This window comes from Scomber scombrus, chromosome 5, assembly GCF_963691925.1.
Source record: "Scomber scombrus chromosome 5, fScoSco1.1, whole genome shotgun sequence".
Lineage (NCBI taxonomy): Eukaryota > Metazoa > Chordata > Actinopteri > Scombriformes > Scombridae > Scomber > Scomber scombrus.
In genome coordinates this window covers 3,288,941-3,308,562 of record NC_084974.1, presented here as the reverse complement: position 1 = coordinate 3,308,562, position 19,622 = coordinate 3,288,941, and the positions used below count along the sequence as shown (strand labels likewise).

At 39.4% G+C, this 19,622-nt stretch overlaps 1 protein-coding gene across 5 annotated transcripts in view; it reads right to left on the bottom strand.

Moving 5' to 3' along the window:
* Nucleotides 1-2,139: 2,139 nt before the first annotated feature.
* Nucleotides 2,140-19,622, bottom strand: part of tpst1 (tyrosylprotein sulfotransferase 1) — a 47,799-nt gene continuing 30,316 nt past the window's right edge. Inside the window, exons 4-6 of one of the 5 annotated variants that reach the window (XM_062419176.1) lie at nucleotides 4,659-4,709; nucleotides 4,018-4,086; nucleotides 2,140-2,644 (exon numbers count right to left, since the gene is read on the bottom strand). In XM_062419176.1, coding sequence (XP_062275160.1) covers nucleotides 4,051-4,086; nucleotides 4,659-4,709 — 87 coding nt within the window. In that variant the 3' untranslated portion in view covers nucleotides 2,140-2,644; nucleotides 4,018-4,050. Of the gene's footprint in view, nucleotides 2,645-2,694; nucleotides 3,410-3,955; nucleotides 4,087-4,658; nucleotides 4,710-19,622 lie in introns of those variants that run through there. The other 4 variants (XM_062419177.1, XR_009925174.1, XM_062419178.1 and 1 more) reach the window with 4 other exon arrangements.

Here is a 19,622-nt window from a genome sequence, read left to right as displayed (position 1 = left end):
TACTAACTTCAATGTTGATTGTTTTTACAATTGATTGATTGATTGATTGATTTCAAGCTGCTCTAATCAATATACCATATACTGTTTATCTATCAATAGGTCAATGACCTACAGCTAATTTTTTCCCTGGTTGGTTCTGTCATAAAACAACCTAAACATAACACATTTGTTCACATTCATCAGGAGAAATGACGAATGAGTATCATTTTAAAATACTGATCATTTTCTAATTTCCGGTAAATTTTCAGATATTTAACAATGAATTGTAGGACATTTTAAATAAAGGTTATGCCATTTGTATGTAGGAAAAAGAAACCCCAAAAAGTGTTACATACATTAATATGTATGTAACTTCTGCTAGCTCCTTCCATCCCAGCAGTTTCAAAATAAAGCGCCTGGACCGGAAGTTACGACATGGGGCGTGGCACATAGTAGCACTTGCTTTGACTCTGGTACCACCGCTTATGGACATACTACAGTATGTCTATGGTACCACCACTCACTGTAGGATGAATTGTCTGACACTGACGTCACAGTTTGAGCTGCTGTGCTTCTTGTTCACAGCTGACCAGTGGCTCTGATGGTGAGACAGCGCTGAATATTTTATGAATAATTTCAATAATAAATCACGTCACCAGTTTGTCCTGTCTCCACAATTTTGTAACGCATGCGTCAGAGTTTACGTACAGTGCGTATATTCTCCTGTCAAGTTTGATTTTATGGAGTCTAACTCCAACAGGAAGTGACGTAGCTATTTTGAAAGCCCCGTCAGGTGTCTGGATAAGAACAATTCCCGCTCTGCCCATCGACTTTTCAATGTAGTGACGTCACTGACTTTAAATCCGTTTTTTCGGCTCGAGGAAGATTTTATAAATATAAAACCTTCAAGAATCAAAAGTTCATAATAAAAAGAGTCATAATTGACCTTATCTGCTGTTCAAGGTTTTCTGTCTTCAGTTTTACAGACCTCACTTTTACAATGGTGCTCTATGGGAAAATGCTGTTTGTGCCACAGGAGGATTTTTCTCCGCGAGTGACCACTGGGTGGCACTATCTAGTTCTTATACAGAGCCGTACATAGAGATATATTATACTTCTGTGGATCAGCTCTTATATATTATAATACGCTTATGATTCTTGGAGCGTACGCAACGTTATATAAATGAGACAGTTGTGCAATATATTCAGCCGGACAAAGCGACAGCGTCCACAGGGTGGCGCCAAAGAGCTGAAGGTGAGACATATTTACTTTATGAGGTAAAGAGGAGGAAAAAAATCCCTCTCGGAGTTATAATGATACATCTATTATCATTACTAAATTTAATCTGAACAGACACCAACTGATATCAGTGTGACCTGATGTGATGTCCAATAAAAACCTCCATAGATCTGGTTAGAGATTATGAAAAAGCAGCTTCAGAACTTGCCTGAGAATCATCATGTTTTAAAGTTTTCTTCAGTATCACAGTCTGTGTATAGTTTACATGGCTAAACTGTAAACTGGAGCTGCTACAGTTAACTGAACAGACTTTTAATGGCGTCAATCTGCCAAAATGAAGAAATATCAGCTAAACACCAAACTCACAACACAACAGCACCTACCTGCTGATGAGCTTTCATGGGCTCTTGCTTTCCTGGTGCCCAAATAGTGCAGTACAGTATGATGTGTTTCCATCTGTGTTAAAGCCCGGATAGGGTTGTTTCAGTTAGCTCTCATATAATGGCTGATTTACTAATAAACCAATCTCACTAAAAGCAGGCAAACACAAAACTGCTCATGTATATGACCACATAACTTTTAGGGGCCCCTCCTGCCCTCAGTGCATTGTGTGGACCCCCCTCACTCCTGCTTCCTTTGAAGTACAGTGATGCACACAGCACCATGCACAATGTAAACATGGTTAGTTCTTCCTCAGACGCCCAGTGCTGCATACATGTAACATACTGATGCACAGTGAAACTTTACAGGGTTGATAATAATCTATAATCTTCTCATTACTTAACACGGTCCAAGTTTACTTACCACAATTTTAATTTCATGTTATTTTCCCTTCACTGTTGATCCTTGCTTAGATTTGAACGACTGGTGACATTTTATCCTTTAAAAAAAGACTACAATTAACACACTTTGCAACAGGGTTTTTAAAAAAGCATTGTTTATCACGGTTGATACTTAAAACTGATCAGTACCCATGACATAGCACAATACAAAGTCATGAAAAAAATTAAACATTAAAATAGGTATTGCATCTTCCAAAAGCTAATTTTCCATTCATAAATACTTGCTGCGATTTCAGTTCACTGCAGTTTCTTACAACAGAATCACAGAGGGTTTTTTTTTTCTCCTAAATAGCCAGAAATCATTTCTAAAAATCGATGAGCATGATGTGACACGAAAAATAACAATCAGCAGACATTCTGTGGTTTGTGAGAACCATTATTTTTTTTAGTACAGTACAACATCAAAGGCCAAGAGTTCCGTTGATGAGGAGTGGTGGCAGCACGCAGGGGGAAGCGCTGACACTGGTCAGGTCACTGTCCAACTGCAGTCATGTGACCTTTGAAATGTGTCGAGGCCTAACACAGACAGTGAAATGGGTGAGACGATGTCCATGATTTTCTTTCCACTGCACCGAGTCCTGCGCTGAAATAAGAGAAGATAACATCACAACATCATGTGTTGGATTGATTGTTCATTTTAAAATCTGGCTTCCACTATCAAGTTCAATTAAATTTTTAATCATCACCAAATCCCAGCCAAAGTTATCTCAAACTACTTACCACTTTTAGACCATATTCTTTAATTAAGTTTGAACATTCAGCTAGAATCACCATCACACGGTTTGTCCACCAATAAGAAATGTCCCATCTGCACATAACTCACAATTCTGTATTTAACTCATTTTAGGGATCCTCCTCAAAAAAGTTTCTTATCTGTTCATATTAAAAATGAATGTCAGTAAATAAATACAATATTTGATGAACACTCATATCTGCATCTTCAAAATACAGCATGTGTTTGTCTGTAATCTTGTGGTTTTTGAGGGTAACAGTATATAAAGTCATTTAGAGCTGATAACTAATAACTGGCTGCAGTGTTGTTATAGATGCCGCTGAACATAATATCACTGCAGGGATTCAGAACGATGACATCAGAGATAATAAATGTGCTGGTCATGAACATGAAATTGGACAGAACGCGTGATTCAAAACTCAGGACTGTACTTTATAACTTTATTGTATTTGACTGGGACTGTGTCTTGTTTTGTGTTTCGTTTCATTATCGCTCATAAATGATAGAAACAAAACACTTCTCTCTGATCTGTACTGAGAGGATTGTTGAGGCAGTTTTTGGATTATAGAAATGCTGCTCCAACTGTTCTTAAACCTCTCGACTCTGTCTACCATTCTGCTCTCAGATTTAGCAGAACGATGTAATAATCATTGGTATTTATTTATCTTTAAAGCCTTGGTCAGTAAACTATCACAGTACTTATCAATGATGCTGGATCATATCAAACTCACACACATGACCAGTTTATGCTTCAGGTCACCTGATCACGGACTTTCATTTGAAAAATCAGCCTTTTCCTTCACCCTACCATAATGTGGACAGTTTAAAAGCAGGATCACTAACCTCCCTGTTTCACACTGTTACTGTTTTAACTGATTTTTCTTTCTTTCTTTTTTTCTCATCTTAATTTTTAACTTGGTTGTAACTTGACATCATTGTAAATAAGGGCTGCCTCAATGATTCTTCCAGTTTAAAATAAAGGTTTGAAATGAAATAAACACACAAAACACCATAGAGCTCACATTCAATTCTAACAGTTATATTGAGGATACATTACACTAAACTATAAACGAGCATAGGTAATGATACTTTTCACTGCATTGAGAGATGAAGATGAAGACGTAATGATTATTCTTCATAACTTTTACAGCCTTTTTTTACAAGCTGTTGGCTGCAGTTACAGTATTACGTTCCCTGCATGCTGTTCATGTGTGAGTTTGTACCTGTGTGTGGTAGTGATGTCACTCCTGCTCCTCCTAACTGGGGTGGGGTTTCTCTGCAGACTTCTGGATCTGTGTAGAGAACAAATGTTACAGTATCTGCGCTGAAGACGACAGTGCAGAAAATAGCACAACAAAACTTTAACCAGCAAGAAGACGCTGCAGTCAGCTGACTCACTGACATCCCACCATTCAATGAACAGAGAAGCTGACTGTGCTGAGAGAAAGGAAAAAAAAAAAAAAAAAAGCAGACACTCTCCTAAAGCTCACACATGATAATGAAGTGTGTTTCTACAAAGAATGCGGTGAGTGCAGTTTTTTGGAAGTACCAGCAGAGGGCAGAAGTGCTATGTAGCCAACATCAGGCTCTTTAAACCAAGAGACAAACAAGACAAAACCATGAGACTAAACAAAATAACCACTAAAGACCAAAAAATAAGAACTAAGACCAGAAAAAACAACAACAACAACAACAACAAGCGATGGCGAGAAAAATCAAGAGATGAGTAACTGTGAAGAGATGAGATCTTCCACTGAGCTGCACATGGTTGAACTCAAATCAGACACTAGAATAAATTTTTTTAAAAAGCTGAATTTGGAGAAAAAGAAAAAAAGCTCAACGACAGGCAGAAATGTTACTGTACCTGTGATTGTTCTTTTAGGAAATCTGGTAGCTGAAATTCACCTTTAAAGACCTGAAGAAACAAAGGACCAGGTTTAGGTTTAAATGAGATTAAAGCAGCATTTTACACCCAGATATTAAATTAGAAAGAATCCAGACTCAGTGTGACGCCACGTCACGCGAGGTGAACGCAGAGAGGAATTTCACACTCAGGCTTCTGGTGTCACACAGTTTCCCTGAAGGGTGGGGCAGTGAACAGAGACGCAGGGAGTTAAAGGAGGGGGTGACTGCTGACAGAGAGCCAGCAGGAGGCTGACTCAGAGGGAAAAACTTCCCATCAAAGAGAGTGTATGTAGTGTAAGGGAATGGGGGGGGTTAAGTGCAAGGGTCAATATCCTATAGGACAAACCCGGGCGCCACTGAGCAGAGAGAAAAATGTACTCCTGTTATGTTGGAAGCGTCTTTCCAGGAAAAGAAACACTCCCTCCCTCACAGGACCTCAGCACAGACCCTGGATCCCTCTGTGTTATGATTAATAGGATCTTTTTATTTCCACAAAAAGCTGCCATATCTACACAGGAAGTCTTAAGTGCTTCATGTTGAAGGACAACAGTTCTGTCAGCACAGAGATAAAGACGAAGAAGAATGTGGACGAAAGGTTGCGCAGTGAACTGATGGAGAGAAGTGAAGATGGAGGCAGCAGTGTTGTAGTGAGGGCAGTTGTACATCAGGGGGCAGCAGTGAGTAACTACTCATTACTATTACATTCCATTTTCCACTGTATATCGCTTCTATCATATATATTTCTTTATTAATGACTTGTCTGCCACACTGTGTTTATATTTCATTATAATATCATATATGTGAATGAAGACTGTTACATAAGGCTGCCAACTGCATTTATTCTCTTTTTTTTGGTCATTTTCCACAATCTAAAACTAATTCATTATGAGAAATAGATTATTCCATTAACTTACTTCCTATAATAGTAACCTGTCATTACTTTCATCAATTAGTTGTATGGTCTATAAAATGTCAGAAACTGGAGAAAAATATTATCAGTGTTTCCTAAAGTTCAAACAGGTATTTTTTTGTTAAAAGTGAACCAAAATGCGGTTGATCGGCTAATTAACTAAGTTTTAGTATACTTTTTATTGACAGCCATAGCAACAGTAACTAAGGAGGGCGGTGGATGTTTTTGCCAATGACGCAAATTTAAATTTGAAATGTGATTCATCCTGGTTTTACAGTAGAGGTATAAAAAAAAAAAAAAACTTAGTGTATAAACTATGTGATCTAATGTGCAGTGAGTGTAGAGTGATGTAATGGTGATGTTACTGCAGTTAAACATTCTCAACAAGTTCGTAGAAGCTTCCAGTCTGACGTTCATGTTCTCTCTCTCCTCTTTCAACACTTCACTATCTTTATCAGATGTTTATCTTGTAATCATACAATGTAGCTTGAGGTAAAAGAAGCCACTGCAGGCTTTTAGAAAAAAAAACACACACCACCAGCACATTCAGTATTTTGAATATGTGCACAGTCATAGAACAGGTATAGTTCTTCATGCTGTATGTTTAGTTTTACTGGTGAAGAAAAGGGGGTCAAAGATCAAATGAACTTATTATCATCTCTAAGTTACACAGTCCAGCTTCTATGTTTCATTTGATCTTTTTTTATGTGCTAAAGCTTTTCATAACAGAGCTAGCAGACACAACTTACTGTCATGAGCTAATCAATGAAAATCTTTCATATGAATGTGTACTGGACCTCCACAGAGAGGGAGGAGAGGGCCAAAAATCCACCCTCCCTCCTCCCCCTCTTTCTTCACCCCCTCCTGCGTACCTTCATGCATGCTTGCCTGTTTGCCTGAAGTCATCATAGAGCCAGAAAACTGAACGTAATCTGAACTTATTTCCAACAGCAGAGACAGAGAGGCGAGCGCATGTTTCTGATTTCCTCCTGGGTGCCATTTTGCAGTTTTCCTTGGCGTACGTGGAAGGGGTGGGGGTGGGGGGTGGATGGGAGTGGGGGCGGGGGGGGTCCGGGCAGACTGCTGCGAGCCTGTCCAAACCTTCTGCTCACACTGAAAGAGCAGAGTGCACACAGAAGAAGAAGAAGAAGAAGAGGAAGAAGAGGAGCACAGGTCACATACAGAGAGGAGGCTCTGCTGCTACTCATTAGTGTGTCCTGAGAAGACACACACAGAGGAAGTGATGGGATCACTGCAGGGACATGAAGACAGACTCTGGCCTCCAGATCTATTACCTCTGATAGATGTGTTGAAATGCTCATGAGAGGAGCAACTTTCATATGAAAGAAGATTTACAGCTTCTTCTACGGAAGCAGGGCAAACACAGCTGACTGACCTCCCTCTCTTTTTCCCAACTTGTTTAATGACTGACATGCTGCACTTCAAACTCTCACACTATACTCTACTTTATATTATGGACTTATAATGTTCAAAGGAAAAACGTCTCCATGACACATCAAGGTCAGGTTCATTCTTGAACTCTTAGCTCTTTTTCCCAGAACTTTCAACCACATCTCACATGAAGGAAAGACTTTCACATTTATTGGGTAACACTTTACTGTAAGTCGCCCACTCAGCATTTATAAGCTGTATATAAACTGTTCAATGGTTAATAAAACACTACAGCACATATAAAATATGTCATCATATGAGAAGTTATACTTGATGACAAATACTGTACATTAATAAATACTGCTTATAACTACATTATAGTGTGTTATAGACCATTTATTCAATGTTAAAATACTGCTTATAAATGCTAATATGGGGTGTTCCTATTTCTATCTGTGTTAACCTTAAATGGGAAAACAATTCAACCTGCCTCATGAGAGATTATAAATTCTTGAGGTAGTAAAAGTTATTGTCCACTTTTACACATCTGTTATAGAACATGTGCTTACTTTATCTGCCACAGTTGGTTCAGTTGTCTGACAACTGCAGAAACAAAGACATTTGATAAAATAATCAAGAATCTATCTAAAAATATCAACTATTCCCTCTTCATTCTCTTCATGTCAGAAAGTTGAGCTTCTTCAAAGGCTGTGATCACAGTTGGTAGCTCCTCTCTATGGACACATGCTCTCTGCAGTAACACTGTGTTGGGCTGTTTGACTTCTGAAAGACAAATCTTTGGTATTTTTAAGGTACATTTTAGCTTTCTTTTTGTAATTATTATTTTCCTATTTGACTTTTGAATTGTAAACCTTTTGCAGTTGTATGTTGTTTAATCTTTTATATTTATAGTATTTTGTCTATGTTCATGATTTATTTATATAATATATATAAAATATAATATTATATAAAACTCATACTGGCCATCAGCTAAATTCTACTAAACATTTACTCTGTAAACTAGTGTTTACATCCATTTAGGACTTGACTTGTTTTTCCCCCCCTTGCATTTCTTGTCCCTCATGTCTTTCATTGACTTACAACTGCATCACATTTTTCAGAAAACCTACAATAAAATGAGGCATTTTGGCTTCAACAACGTCGATAATATTCCACCTCTAACTCTAACTGTAGTCACTTAAGTGTAAGGATCAAACCTTCACAAGAATCCTGTGTAGGTGAGCAGGGACCCTGGAAACCTGCCACAGCAGCATGCGTCAGCAGAGCCAGGCAGGGCCCAGCTGGGGAGGGACCAGCACAGACGGGTCAGCCAAGGTGTCTGCTGGTACAAGCACTGTGCTGCTGCTGCTGCTGCCAAACTAAACCTCTGCACTGGTTCAGATCTCCCTGGGGGTGGGGGGGTTGGGGGGGGTAATTAACAGCCCAGTGCTTCTGAAAAGCTGCTGCTGTGGAGCCACCATCAGCAGAGAGTGTTTGAACTGCACACCTGTCTGCTCCAACATCTCTGAGTGGAAACTCTGCAGGACATCGGATCCTTCAAACAAAACACACTGAAACTGTAGAGCAGACTGAGTGTGAGTGTGTATCTGTGACTGCTGTTTGTGTATTTGTGTAATACGAGTTTGATGATATAAAGTCATCACATTGTGTTCTTTGGAAACTTCTCTGTATATTTTGAGAGAGAAAAAAACATAACTGGACAATGAAATGATTTCCAGCTCCTTATCTCCTTGTTGTACATTTTTGCCACAGAGCCTAAATACACACACACACACACACACACACACACACACACACACACACACACACACATACACATACACACAACTAAGACTCCCCGGGCTGACCTTAAATCAGGTCTAGGGTATCAGTATCTGTGTAGTAATCCCTGTGTAAAATGAATGTGATCGATTGTCTTGTTCTGGAAAGTTGATTCCTCCTGGTTTGATGATCTAAAACAAATCAAGAGAACACTTTGGATCCCACTGAAACCTCCTCTGTGTACTACAGAAGAACTGCTGGCTGTGATAAGTTCAGCAACATTCTACAAAGACACAAATCACTAAGTCTGGAGTAAGATATCTGGAGAATATCCTCCACTACTGAGCAGATCTGGCAAATACAAGCAGCTGCAGTGTCGATCTGATATAAAGGAGTAAGACATGTGGATCCATAAACACTCCATGTGAGGTCTTCTTCTTTCCATGCATGTCTAGCCGATGGTTTCATGACTCTCTGTTGAGGTCTAAGAGCCGCAGAGCTCTGATGATGGCCCTGGATCAATATGATATGATCAGCCTGCACATCATTAACCGTCCTCACTTCAACAAGAAGGAAGAAGTCCAGCCACAGACCCAGAGCACAACACGAGAACCTCTCCACACCTTTGTTTCTCCTCTCTCCACTAACTCATCTTATTATTGTTAGTGTGGAGAATCTGAGAACTTATTGATCCCAATATCCATTTCTCACCAGGGATCAGAACGACTGCAAAGCCACTTAAAAGCTATTGATTGCGGCTTGGAGAGCCAGGCCCCCGATGAGCCTCATTTACAGCAAGCTGGAACAACTTCCACTGACCAACAAGTCACACACAGCCTGCACAAAGAGCAGAGGTCCAGCTGTTGTCTCTTTAACACAGTCATTAGTGGACAAGTCAATACAAGATGCATGAGGAAGCTTCAGTTTAGCTGAGGTACATTAAATATATTCTTCTGTGTTTTATTAACATCTTAACTTTTATATTATTATTGATTGTTTTGTTTTTTTTTATTCTGTATGGTTTTATTGTTTTAATTTGTCTTTGATACTGTAAAGCGTTTTTGAGTTTTGTTAAAAGCACTCTATAAAGTATTATTGTTATTATTATTTATTATAATAGTTATCTATATTAGAAAACAGACAAAAACTAAATCAGGCCTTAGACTGTAGCTGGGACAGAACAATTGTTTACAACTGCTTATATATTTAATGCAAAAAGCACCACAGTTTTAATTGTAAATGATATGACTATATATATATTACACTCAGCTGCAACAAAGTCAGTTGGTCAAATAATTAAAAAAATCTCTCTTCGTTCTCCGTACATTTGCACTTGGTCAAAGATGGATTATAGAGGTGGAAACAACACTCTGTATTATTTTTGATGTTTTAAAAAATAAAGAGTGGGTTATGTCTTTAGTATACACAATAAAAGGTCACCTGACGTCAGATTCAAACAGGTATTCAGACTACAACTACAGTGCAGAACTGTTAATGTCAGTAAATACAGTCGTATTTCCAACGGTTTGTCATTTTTGCCATTCAGTAAGTGTGTGACAGCACGTATTCATTCTGAACTGTTTGGTTTGGTGTGTGGCTTTCCTCAGTTCAGTAAATAGTAAATGGACTGTACTTATAAAGCGCTTTTTTAGTCTTTCGACCACTCAAAACATTTTTACACTACATGTCTCATTCACACACATTCATACACTTATGGTGCAGCCATCGGGAGTAATTTGGGGTTCAGTATTTTGCCCAAACACACATGGAATCTAACCACCGATCTTCCGATTAGAGGACGACCTGCTCTACCTCCTGAGCCACAGCCGGCCCAGTATGCTCCCCAAAAAAGGAAAAAAAAGACTGTCAAAATAGTTTAATAATCCACTTACTCTGACCTGCGGAACAATAATTCTAGTGCTTTAGTTTCACCAGGAACATTGTGGCAACGTTTCTTTCATATTCACATCTTTTTTGGCGTTGAAGTAGTAGCTGGAGGCAAAGCAATCAGCCCATTCTGCACAGTCACTACAGCAGGCTTCAATTAATAACTTCATCTTTAGAAAATTTAGGCCAGTTTACTCAGAAGTAAACATTTCTTTAGACAGCAACAGCAATATTTTTATTCTGATTCCAATAATGTAGAAACAACATATGTTTGTAATGATGTTTGGTAAAATCAAGTGAAATAGAAGTTTTGTTTAATAACTTCACAAATATAGACCTGATTTATGACATTTATTTGTAATTTTTATTGCCGATTTGGAATATTTTCTGTAGTTTTATGCAACAAAATAGCCCGAACCAAACTGAAACCCAAGACCTTCATATGCATCATGTAACAAATTAAGCTGAAACACTAAAATAAACAGAAACACAGGACTTCTCCTGATAAGTTCCATACTTCTTCTTCACCTGTGCATGTCTATAAATGAATCTCTGGAAGCTTGTTGGGTTAAATCAATAGAATCACAGAGGTTTGGGGAGATATACATCCACTGTGTTAATTGCTTTGACCGCAGGGGCTGGCACTGCTTGGAAGGATTACGTTTAATCCAGACGGCCATTCACTCACAGTGAGAAACAACAAAGCTCTGACTGAGATAAGGCTGCTCTCAACAGGTCAAGCTTCCTTAAATCATCCGGCAGTGTTCTCTCTGTCTCCGCAACACAAACATTCTGTTCAATGACTGCTTCCAAACTATTTCACAGAGCAGCCGAGCAGCTCGATCCAGGCTGCGTATTATGTGGTGGGATCAGCGCTGAGGAAGAGATGAGACACTGGGTAAATATTTGGATGGGGCTGGGTGAAAATTCAAGACAGCAGAGAGAGCATTTCCACATGTGGCTTCATCACACAATGCTTTAGTTAAGGGCTGCTTGCCAGATGTCTTATGCAATGCAACGCAGAATTTGGGGGGTGCTACCATACTAATGTAGTGTGGCCTTGAATACTGAGTACAAACTGTGCTTCCTACCTAGTCTGAATACTTGGTGTCTCACCAGTGAGGAGCTTTGGAATGTGAGATTAAAATACCATCAACAAAACGTATTATGTTACCTCCACCTATACACATGAACTATAAAGACCAAGCATAAAGAAATAATAAGAAAACAGAGGTGGGGGAAAGAGGGCTAAGCTGATATATCAATAATAAACTGATCAAATCGGTAGATTTATAATTGAGTCTGCTAGTTATAAACCATTTCCTTTGTTGTAACATTAACATTATCCTGTTATTGCCACTTGAAGTCACAGTCTGTAAAAGTTACAATAACTAACTTTAATGGAGTTTCTTAACACATAAGATAATCCTTTATCAGGTCCCATGATGGAGAAATGTATAGAATGGATAGAAAAAATAGAAAAGCATCAATACAAAAATAAAGAGCAATTTGAACAATAGGAAATAAAAATAAATAATAGCAGTATTGGGGGTACTTGGATTACTTTTCTCATGCAACAAGTAACCTAACACGTTAGGTCCACAATTTAAGTACTCAGTTGTTTAGCTATATTTTCAAAAAGGTAATCTGTTGTTATTTTGAACAACAGACAGTTGTTTTCAGCTATGATAAACCTACCACCCAAAAGCAGAAAAAGTTAACTAGCCAGAAAGTTTAATGGAGCATTTAGGTGCTAAAGAGGCTAGATATTTTTCTCAGGGGTTGGTGGAAACCAAAATAGAGCTAAAAGGAGATTGAGGGGAGTGAATATTACAGTCATATAGGAACCCTTGAAAATGAGATGGTACACTCAAGGGGTTACTCCTGTTCAATTCAATTCAATTCAATAATATTTATATAGCACAACAAAATTTATCAGGCACTTTTCACAAAGAGCATGTCTAGACTGTACTCTAATTTAATTTAAAGAGATCCAATATTCCACCATAATAAAGAGAATATAAGGCTTACATGTGACAGGTGGGTAGAAACACAGCTTAAACGGATGCTAATGTTGCCCCGTGTCAGCTGGATGTGTAAATAGTCAACTGCTTGTTAACACGTATGCTGTTAACATTATAGTGTAATAATATGTCAATGCTGTGCTTTCAGGTTGTTCAAGGCAGCCAAAAAATACTGCAGCTTTAAAAGAGGAAATGAATATTTAATACTGGAGAAAAGAGTTGGCAGATTATTATGTGCCAACTCTCAGAACTTGACAGTATTCAGTCACTCAATGCTACACACATATTTCCGTTGGTGCTCAAAAAACTATTAAGATTCCATACACAGACACTGATGCTGCTGAGTTAAACTACATTACTAAACTGTGGGAATCTTTAGTATTCTAGCAGTATAAGCAAACTGACCGTAGGGCCCTGTTAGAAACTTTTTGTTCACTTGGACCTGGCGGCTGGGAGATCCTCCTCTGTATGCAAGAGTTCCAGTCCAGGAGGGAAGAGACAGCAAGCAAACAATAATATAAACCCTGCAGCTGGCTTTGATGCAGGAGAAGCACACTAATAACCTGCAGATGTACACAGAATAAATCTCAGCAAATGAGCTTCAACACGCACTGGCTGTCAACAAGACATGTAAGGTCCTGTGTTAGGAGACTGATGTTAACCATTTCATACACACACACACACACGCACAAATATTTACTGCATCCAGGATATGTAAACAGGAATGCAGGCACATGTGAGAAGCATTAACAAGCATGCTGATAACATGTTGGTTGGATATGTGACCTGCACAGTGCACACTGACATATGGCAGCCAGGTTACATACAGTATGTAGATTCCTCTTTTATAATGTGCAGAAATAAAAGTCTTACAATGAGACATTGTGTTGTCAGCAGTTAGCTCATACACAGTGGAGCTATTGATTAACAACAGCTGGCTGCAGTGACTGCGTGCACTATGTCAAAAGCCCTCGCCTCAAGGTACGCTCACATTCAATAACATTCCCCCACACTCAGCCTGAAAAAAGGATGCAATGTCACAGTTCAGACATGGGTGACTAATAAACATTCAGCAGAAGAATAAAAAACTGTAAACAATCCTTGAAAGTGAACTATTAGTGTAATATTTTACTAAACGGGCTGATCAAACATGCTGGAATAATAACTTCTAACTAACCAAACACTGTGCATCAGTGTTTCTGCTGGTCATATGATCAAAGCTGACCAAAGGTGAACTGTGACCTGAACTGAACTGAAACAGGAACCTCCTCAGTCTTACATGCTTCCATTGAAGTAAATGGGAAACTGAGCAAATATTTGCGGGACAGGAGTGTAATCTAATCGTATCTTTGTGGTGGAGTTGCAAAGACTGAGCATTGGCTGTATCCAAAATCACTCTATTTACTTTAGAGTGCACAATATTTACCCTCCGCCATTTTATAAGAGTGTCTTAATGCTGAGCGTATAAATATCTCCACTATATTTTGCCCTCAAATATTCCACCATGGAATGAAAAAAGTAGTGTTCATGGCATGTACATGTACTGTCTGCTAACAATCCCACAATGCAATGCGCTCCACATTTTAAAGATGTAAAAACTATCGTCACATGACTCTACAGCTGATGGTTAGGGTTAGGGTCACAAAATGATGATTATTGTTGAGTGAACTATGTAGTGTTTATTATATATGGAGTAGTGAATGAGTGAATAAAGCCAGGTTTGTAGTACCGTGCCAACTTGACTCCGGAGGTACGCCATTGCCTCGAGGGAAGGGAGTGAGGGTCAGCCATTGCCTCGAGGGAAGGGAGTGAGGGTACGCCATTACCTCGAGGGAAGGGAGTGAGGGTACGCCATTGCCTCAAGGGAAGGGAGTGAGGGTACGCCATTACCTCAAGGGAAGGGAGTGAGGGTACGCCATTGCCTCGAGGGAAGGGAGTGAGGGTACGCCATTACCTCGAGGCAAGAGAGTGATGGTACGCCATTACCTCGAGGGAAGGGAGTGAGGGTACGCCATTGCCTCAAGGGAAGGGAGTGAAGGTACGCCATTACCTCGAGGGAAGGGAGTGAGGGTACGCCATTGCCTCAAGGGAAGGGAGTGAAGGTACGCCATTACCTCGAGGGAAGGGAGTGAGGGTACGCCATTGCCTCGAGGGAAGGGAGTGAGGGTACGCCATTACCTCGAGGCAAGAGAGTGATGGTACGCCATTACCTCGAGGGAAGGGAGTTACAGTACGCCATTACCTCGAGGGAAGGGAGTTACGGTACGCCATTACCTCGAGGGAAGGGAGTTACGGTACGCCATTACCTCGAGGGAAGGGAGTTACGGTACGCCATTACCTCGAGGGAAGGGAGTTACAGTACGCCATTACCTCGAGGGAAGGGAGTTACGGTACGCCATTACCTCGAGGGAAGGGAGTGATGGTACGCCATTACCTCGAGGGAAGGGAGTTACAGTACACCATTACCTTGAGGGAAGGGAGTAACTGTTATTACTCTTCTGTTAGCAAACATCAGTTCTGGAAAAGTATGCTTTCGCTTTTTTTGTGTACTGGATGCACAGAAATTGAACAGATATCCCTCTTATCACGATAACGACTTTTGTTGAACAATATATTGTCTCAGAAATAATTGCGATAAACGATATTATTGTCATTTGAAGATAATTTTATACCACTGATATAATGATAATATGATATAATGGTATAATAATGTAAGGGAGGCGGGGGGTGTCAATTGGTTGGGGACAGAATTATTTACCTTTAATTCTTCTGTAGTCTCCACTCAGGACGTACACAGTGAGGAATGGAGGACACTACTTGTTTAGCCAGTGTGACATGAATAGTCTCTTAGCTGCTAATGTGAAGCGTGGCAATACTGAGGTAAAAAAAAGATCAAGGTCATGTCCATGTATCATATGTATCATATCATGTCCATATATAATAATAAGTCGATAACGTAATTTTTTGTGACAGGCACTAGGTGTCACTATTTGTCATCAAATCCAACTCCAACAAAAAGCAATAAGTTCATGCCCCATATTCAAGAGTTGTAAAACTGTTGTAAAGTAATAAACTAAAGTAAGAAAAACCTAAAGTAGAAACATCAGTTTGCGATTATTATAAAGTACAAAAATGCAATTCCCAGAATGCATCAGAAGCAGGTTGCAATTACAGTGTACTGTAATGAGTAGCAATGACTTAACTGTAAATACTTGACTATAAATGGAGGAAGTTATAATGACACTGCAGCATCTTTAAATGGTATTGTATGAACTTAGTTCCACTTTAAAGTTGGAATCTCATGAAGAGCACAGAAAGAGGGATTTTGTTTCTCTGCCATCTTGTCTGTAGTTTCCATTTGTGTTTGTGGTCAGACACATTTTTCCAACCAATTCCCCCCCGAAAAAAGAAAGAAATTCCCTCTCCTTCTCTCACATCTTACACTGAATGTTTTCCGTACCAGTCATAAAGTTCTCGACAAGATGACGAATTGCCAAACTCATTCTTTCTTTGCGTCCACGTTCCCCCCTTTTTGGTTCCCCTGAAAAACGAATGGAAAAACAATCCAGAGTGTTCTAGAAAAGCTTATTGGCTTAAAACTCCAAACTAGGTTAAAAGACAAAGCCACCGAGCACTATCGGAACTTTTCCACAGAGAGAAAATCTAACCACATAACACATAAAAACACATATAATCTCATTCTGGTACAGCTGATGCTCATTTACACTGTGAGCCATTCTAATGCTACTATTCCTGTACACCCGCCACCCTCCACCCCACAGTTCACACTCTGCCATGTCTATTTATTTCACTGAGTGTGCAGATTCTGGCCCTTGGGTGTTGTGTTGTTCTGCTGATTTGCAAGTCACTGCTTTTATGTGAGCAAGCAGACACTTCCTGCTGGAATGGCGGACAGGAAATTCTGTTGAAGCTGTGTTGAAACATTACTGTGGCATGATAACACAGGCTATACATCCACAAACACACACACACACACACACAAAACTAAACACATAAACATACACTGCTGATGACATTCAGAGATAGAGTAATAACAGCCTTAACAAGAACACAAACCTAATCATAACTGCTGCAGTACTTTGTTTGTGTGTCTACTTGGAGTCTACTTGCCAGCAATGTGAACCTGAAAATGTCAAGTAAAATTCTATGTTAGAATTGTACAGTATGGGTCCCAGCATTTAGAAACTCCCGGATGCTAACTCGCATATGTTGGGCAATTAGTGTGGTCAGCATAATTACCATTAGTCTAATAGACTATTGTGACTGGACGAATATATCAGCAGTTGGTGATTGGCTAAGTCCATTGCTGTTTGGTTTTTGATTTATTTCGGGAGATTTTTTGCTCGACTTTAACTAACTTACTACAGTGTTATAGAAGTAGTGCAGCTACTTTAAGGGATAGCTCAGTGTGTGTGTAGTGAGAGACAGAGAGATGGATAGATGGAGAAATAGAGAAGACAGAGAGAGTGAAAGACAGAGATAGAGGGATAGAGATATCGGGGGATAGAGAGAAAGATACAATGAAGGAATTGGTGCCTCTTAGACCATCCTCTCAAGACCAGTTTATTTTCAAGGTAAACTTTTCCATTTGCAGATTTACATCTAGAAAGATGTTCCCCAAAAAAACACTCAAGTACACACATGGTCTTGCATGTTATGTATCAGTCTCTTTGGGGTCAATGAGACCAATAAGTATTTAGTATGGACAATAACAGCCACCATTACTGAACAGAAAAGATGTTACAGGACAGTACTCAGAAACCTGGAAAGACCTTCAAGGCTTTGTGCTTGAGAGTAATAAATCTGCCAGAGATGTTTTGACAGCAGTTCAACAGGAGAGAGGTCAAGCCTGGAAAAGTTAACAGCCGACGGACAGACATTCTCCAGACTTTATCACCACTGAAATCAAACACCAAACAAACTTAAAGAACACATCACCATTTTTTAACCTGTATTTCATATTGACAATTAGTGGTGGGTGATATGGCAAAAATATCATATCATGATGTTTTTTAGGCAGGATCACGATCCACAATCTTATCACAATTCTTCTGCATGTTGGTTTTTAGACTTTTTTTTTTTTTTAAAGATTTTTTTCAGGCACAGACACCTTTATTAACAGTAGTGAGACAGGAAATCATGGGAAAGAGAGGGGGTGTGACATGTAGCAAAGGTCCTCCAGCCGGGATTCGAACCGGGGTCCGCTGCGTACGTAGCATGCGCTCTAACCACTCGACCACCTGCACGCCATTTTTAGACTATTTTACAAGTTACATAGCAATGCACAAGATTCAAGATCACTTGATAGAAATTAGTCTTAGTTTAGGGGCTCGCACATAAAACATAAAAACATACACCCATGAAAGACTCATATAAAATCACATTAAACACAAAGAATTAATAAGAGCAGTTGTGCAAAGCTGCATTAAAAAGTAGTGACAGTCTATTTGACCTCATTTAAAATGGATACTGCAGTATGAAACTAAACTAACAGAACAACCAAACTCATTTCACAACTAAAAAGCAAACAGTTGATGTTGGCACCAACACAGTAACACGCCTAAGCTGCAATCACACTAACTCAAAAGTTAGCAGGCCAGCTAACACTTAAATGGTTGGGTTTACCTGCAGTTCAGAAGTCGGATTAACATGATGTGCAGCAGTTGGGTTTCCTAGCAAGACATTAAAACTGCCGTAGATTTCACAAACAAGCTACCAAGCATCCAATTTGTGAGCTAACTGGTTAGCTGGCGATGTGACGATGCTCAACAATTACCATTAAAAAACAAACAGTTTGGTCTCCTGATATGAACCATGCAGATAGTTTACTCTGCTGTGAGCTCATTTTAACCTGAAACCCTCGTCACTGGAGGACATTTTCTCCAGCAGAATACAAACTATCTCTCTATAAAGGCAGATCATGCAGACATTTAAATCGTTCATGATCTAACATCATCATATGGCAAACCCCTGTTGACAATGACTATAATAAAATATTGTCTCTGTATTCCAACAAAGAACATTTCAAACTGATGGAACTACAGCTGCTCTTTTCCTAGATCCTCAGCTAATTTTTGATGTGACAGATAACAAGGTGAAGTCATCCTGTTACCAGTGGTAAGATGATGCTTTACAGTCATATACTAAGGTCTCAAAATTAGTGCTGTCATGACTTCATGTTGTTAGCACCATTTTCACTGCCCATTTCAACAAATTGAGAAATTGGGTATCTAAGCACCAGGAGGACCTTGGAGAGTTTGGCCTCTACAGACCTTCAAAAGATTCAAATAAAACAGAGTTATGTCTTCTAAGCTCAGACATACAGTATGCAACCCAACGAGCGGAGCTGCAGAGCATGTCACCTGATATGCTCAGCTTGAGGAAAAGGATTTAATAAAACATATTCTGCTCCAAAAATAGTGGGTTCCTTCCCAGGATATGAGGAGGCTTTGACGTCTGACAAGAACATCACTGCTGAGGCACAGAGCCGAGCACTGATGCACACGTGTAAAGAAATTCAAGTGCTTTTAAGAGCGTGTCGGACATTCATGGGGAGGGCTGTGGCTGGATCCCAGGCTCCTCCTCCTGTCCACATGTGAAAGTGTCCTTGAGCAAGCAACTGAAGTAAGTCAGACAAAAAATGCTAATGTGAATTCATCGTCCACCGAAAATAGAATGAACAGATGAAATGTTTTATTTGAAAGATTTATGTTTTCAGTGGGAACCAATGGGCTTTGGAGCTGTGAGCTACAGACATGGTAAGGAAAAGTCAAGAACAAACAGGTTGGTTTGGTTTTCATATTTCTTAAGGCTTGCATTATTTCAGATATGCCTTAATGTCAAAAAAAAAAATCAGGTGGTGTTTAAGGCATTACAAAAATCTATTAACAGCAAAGTGACTGGCCTT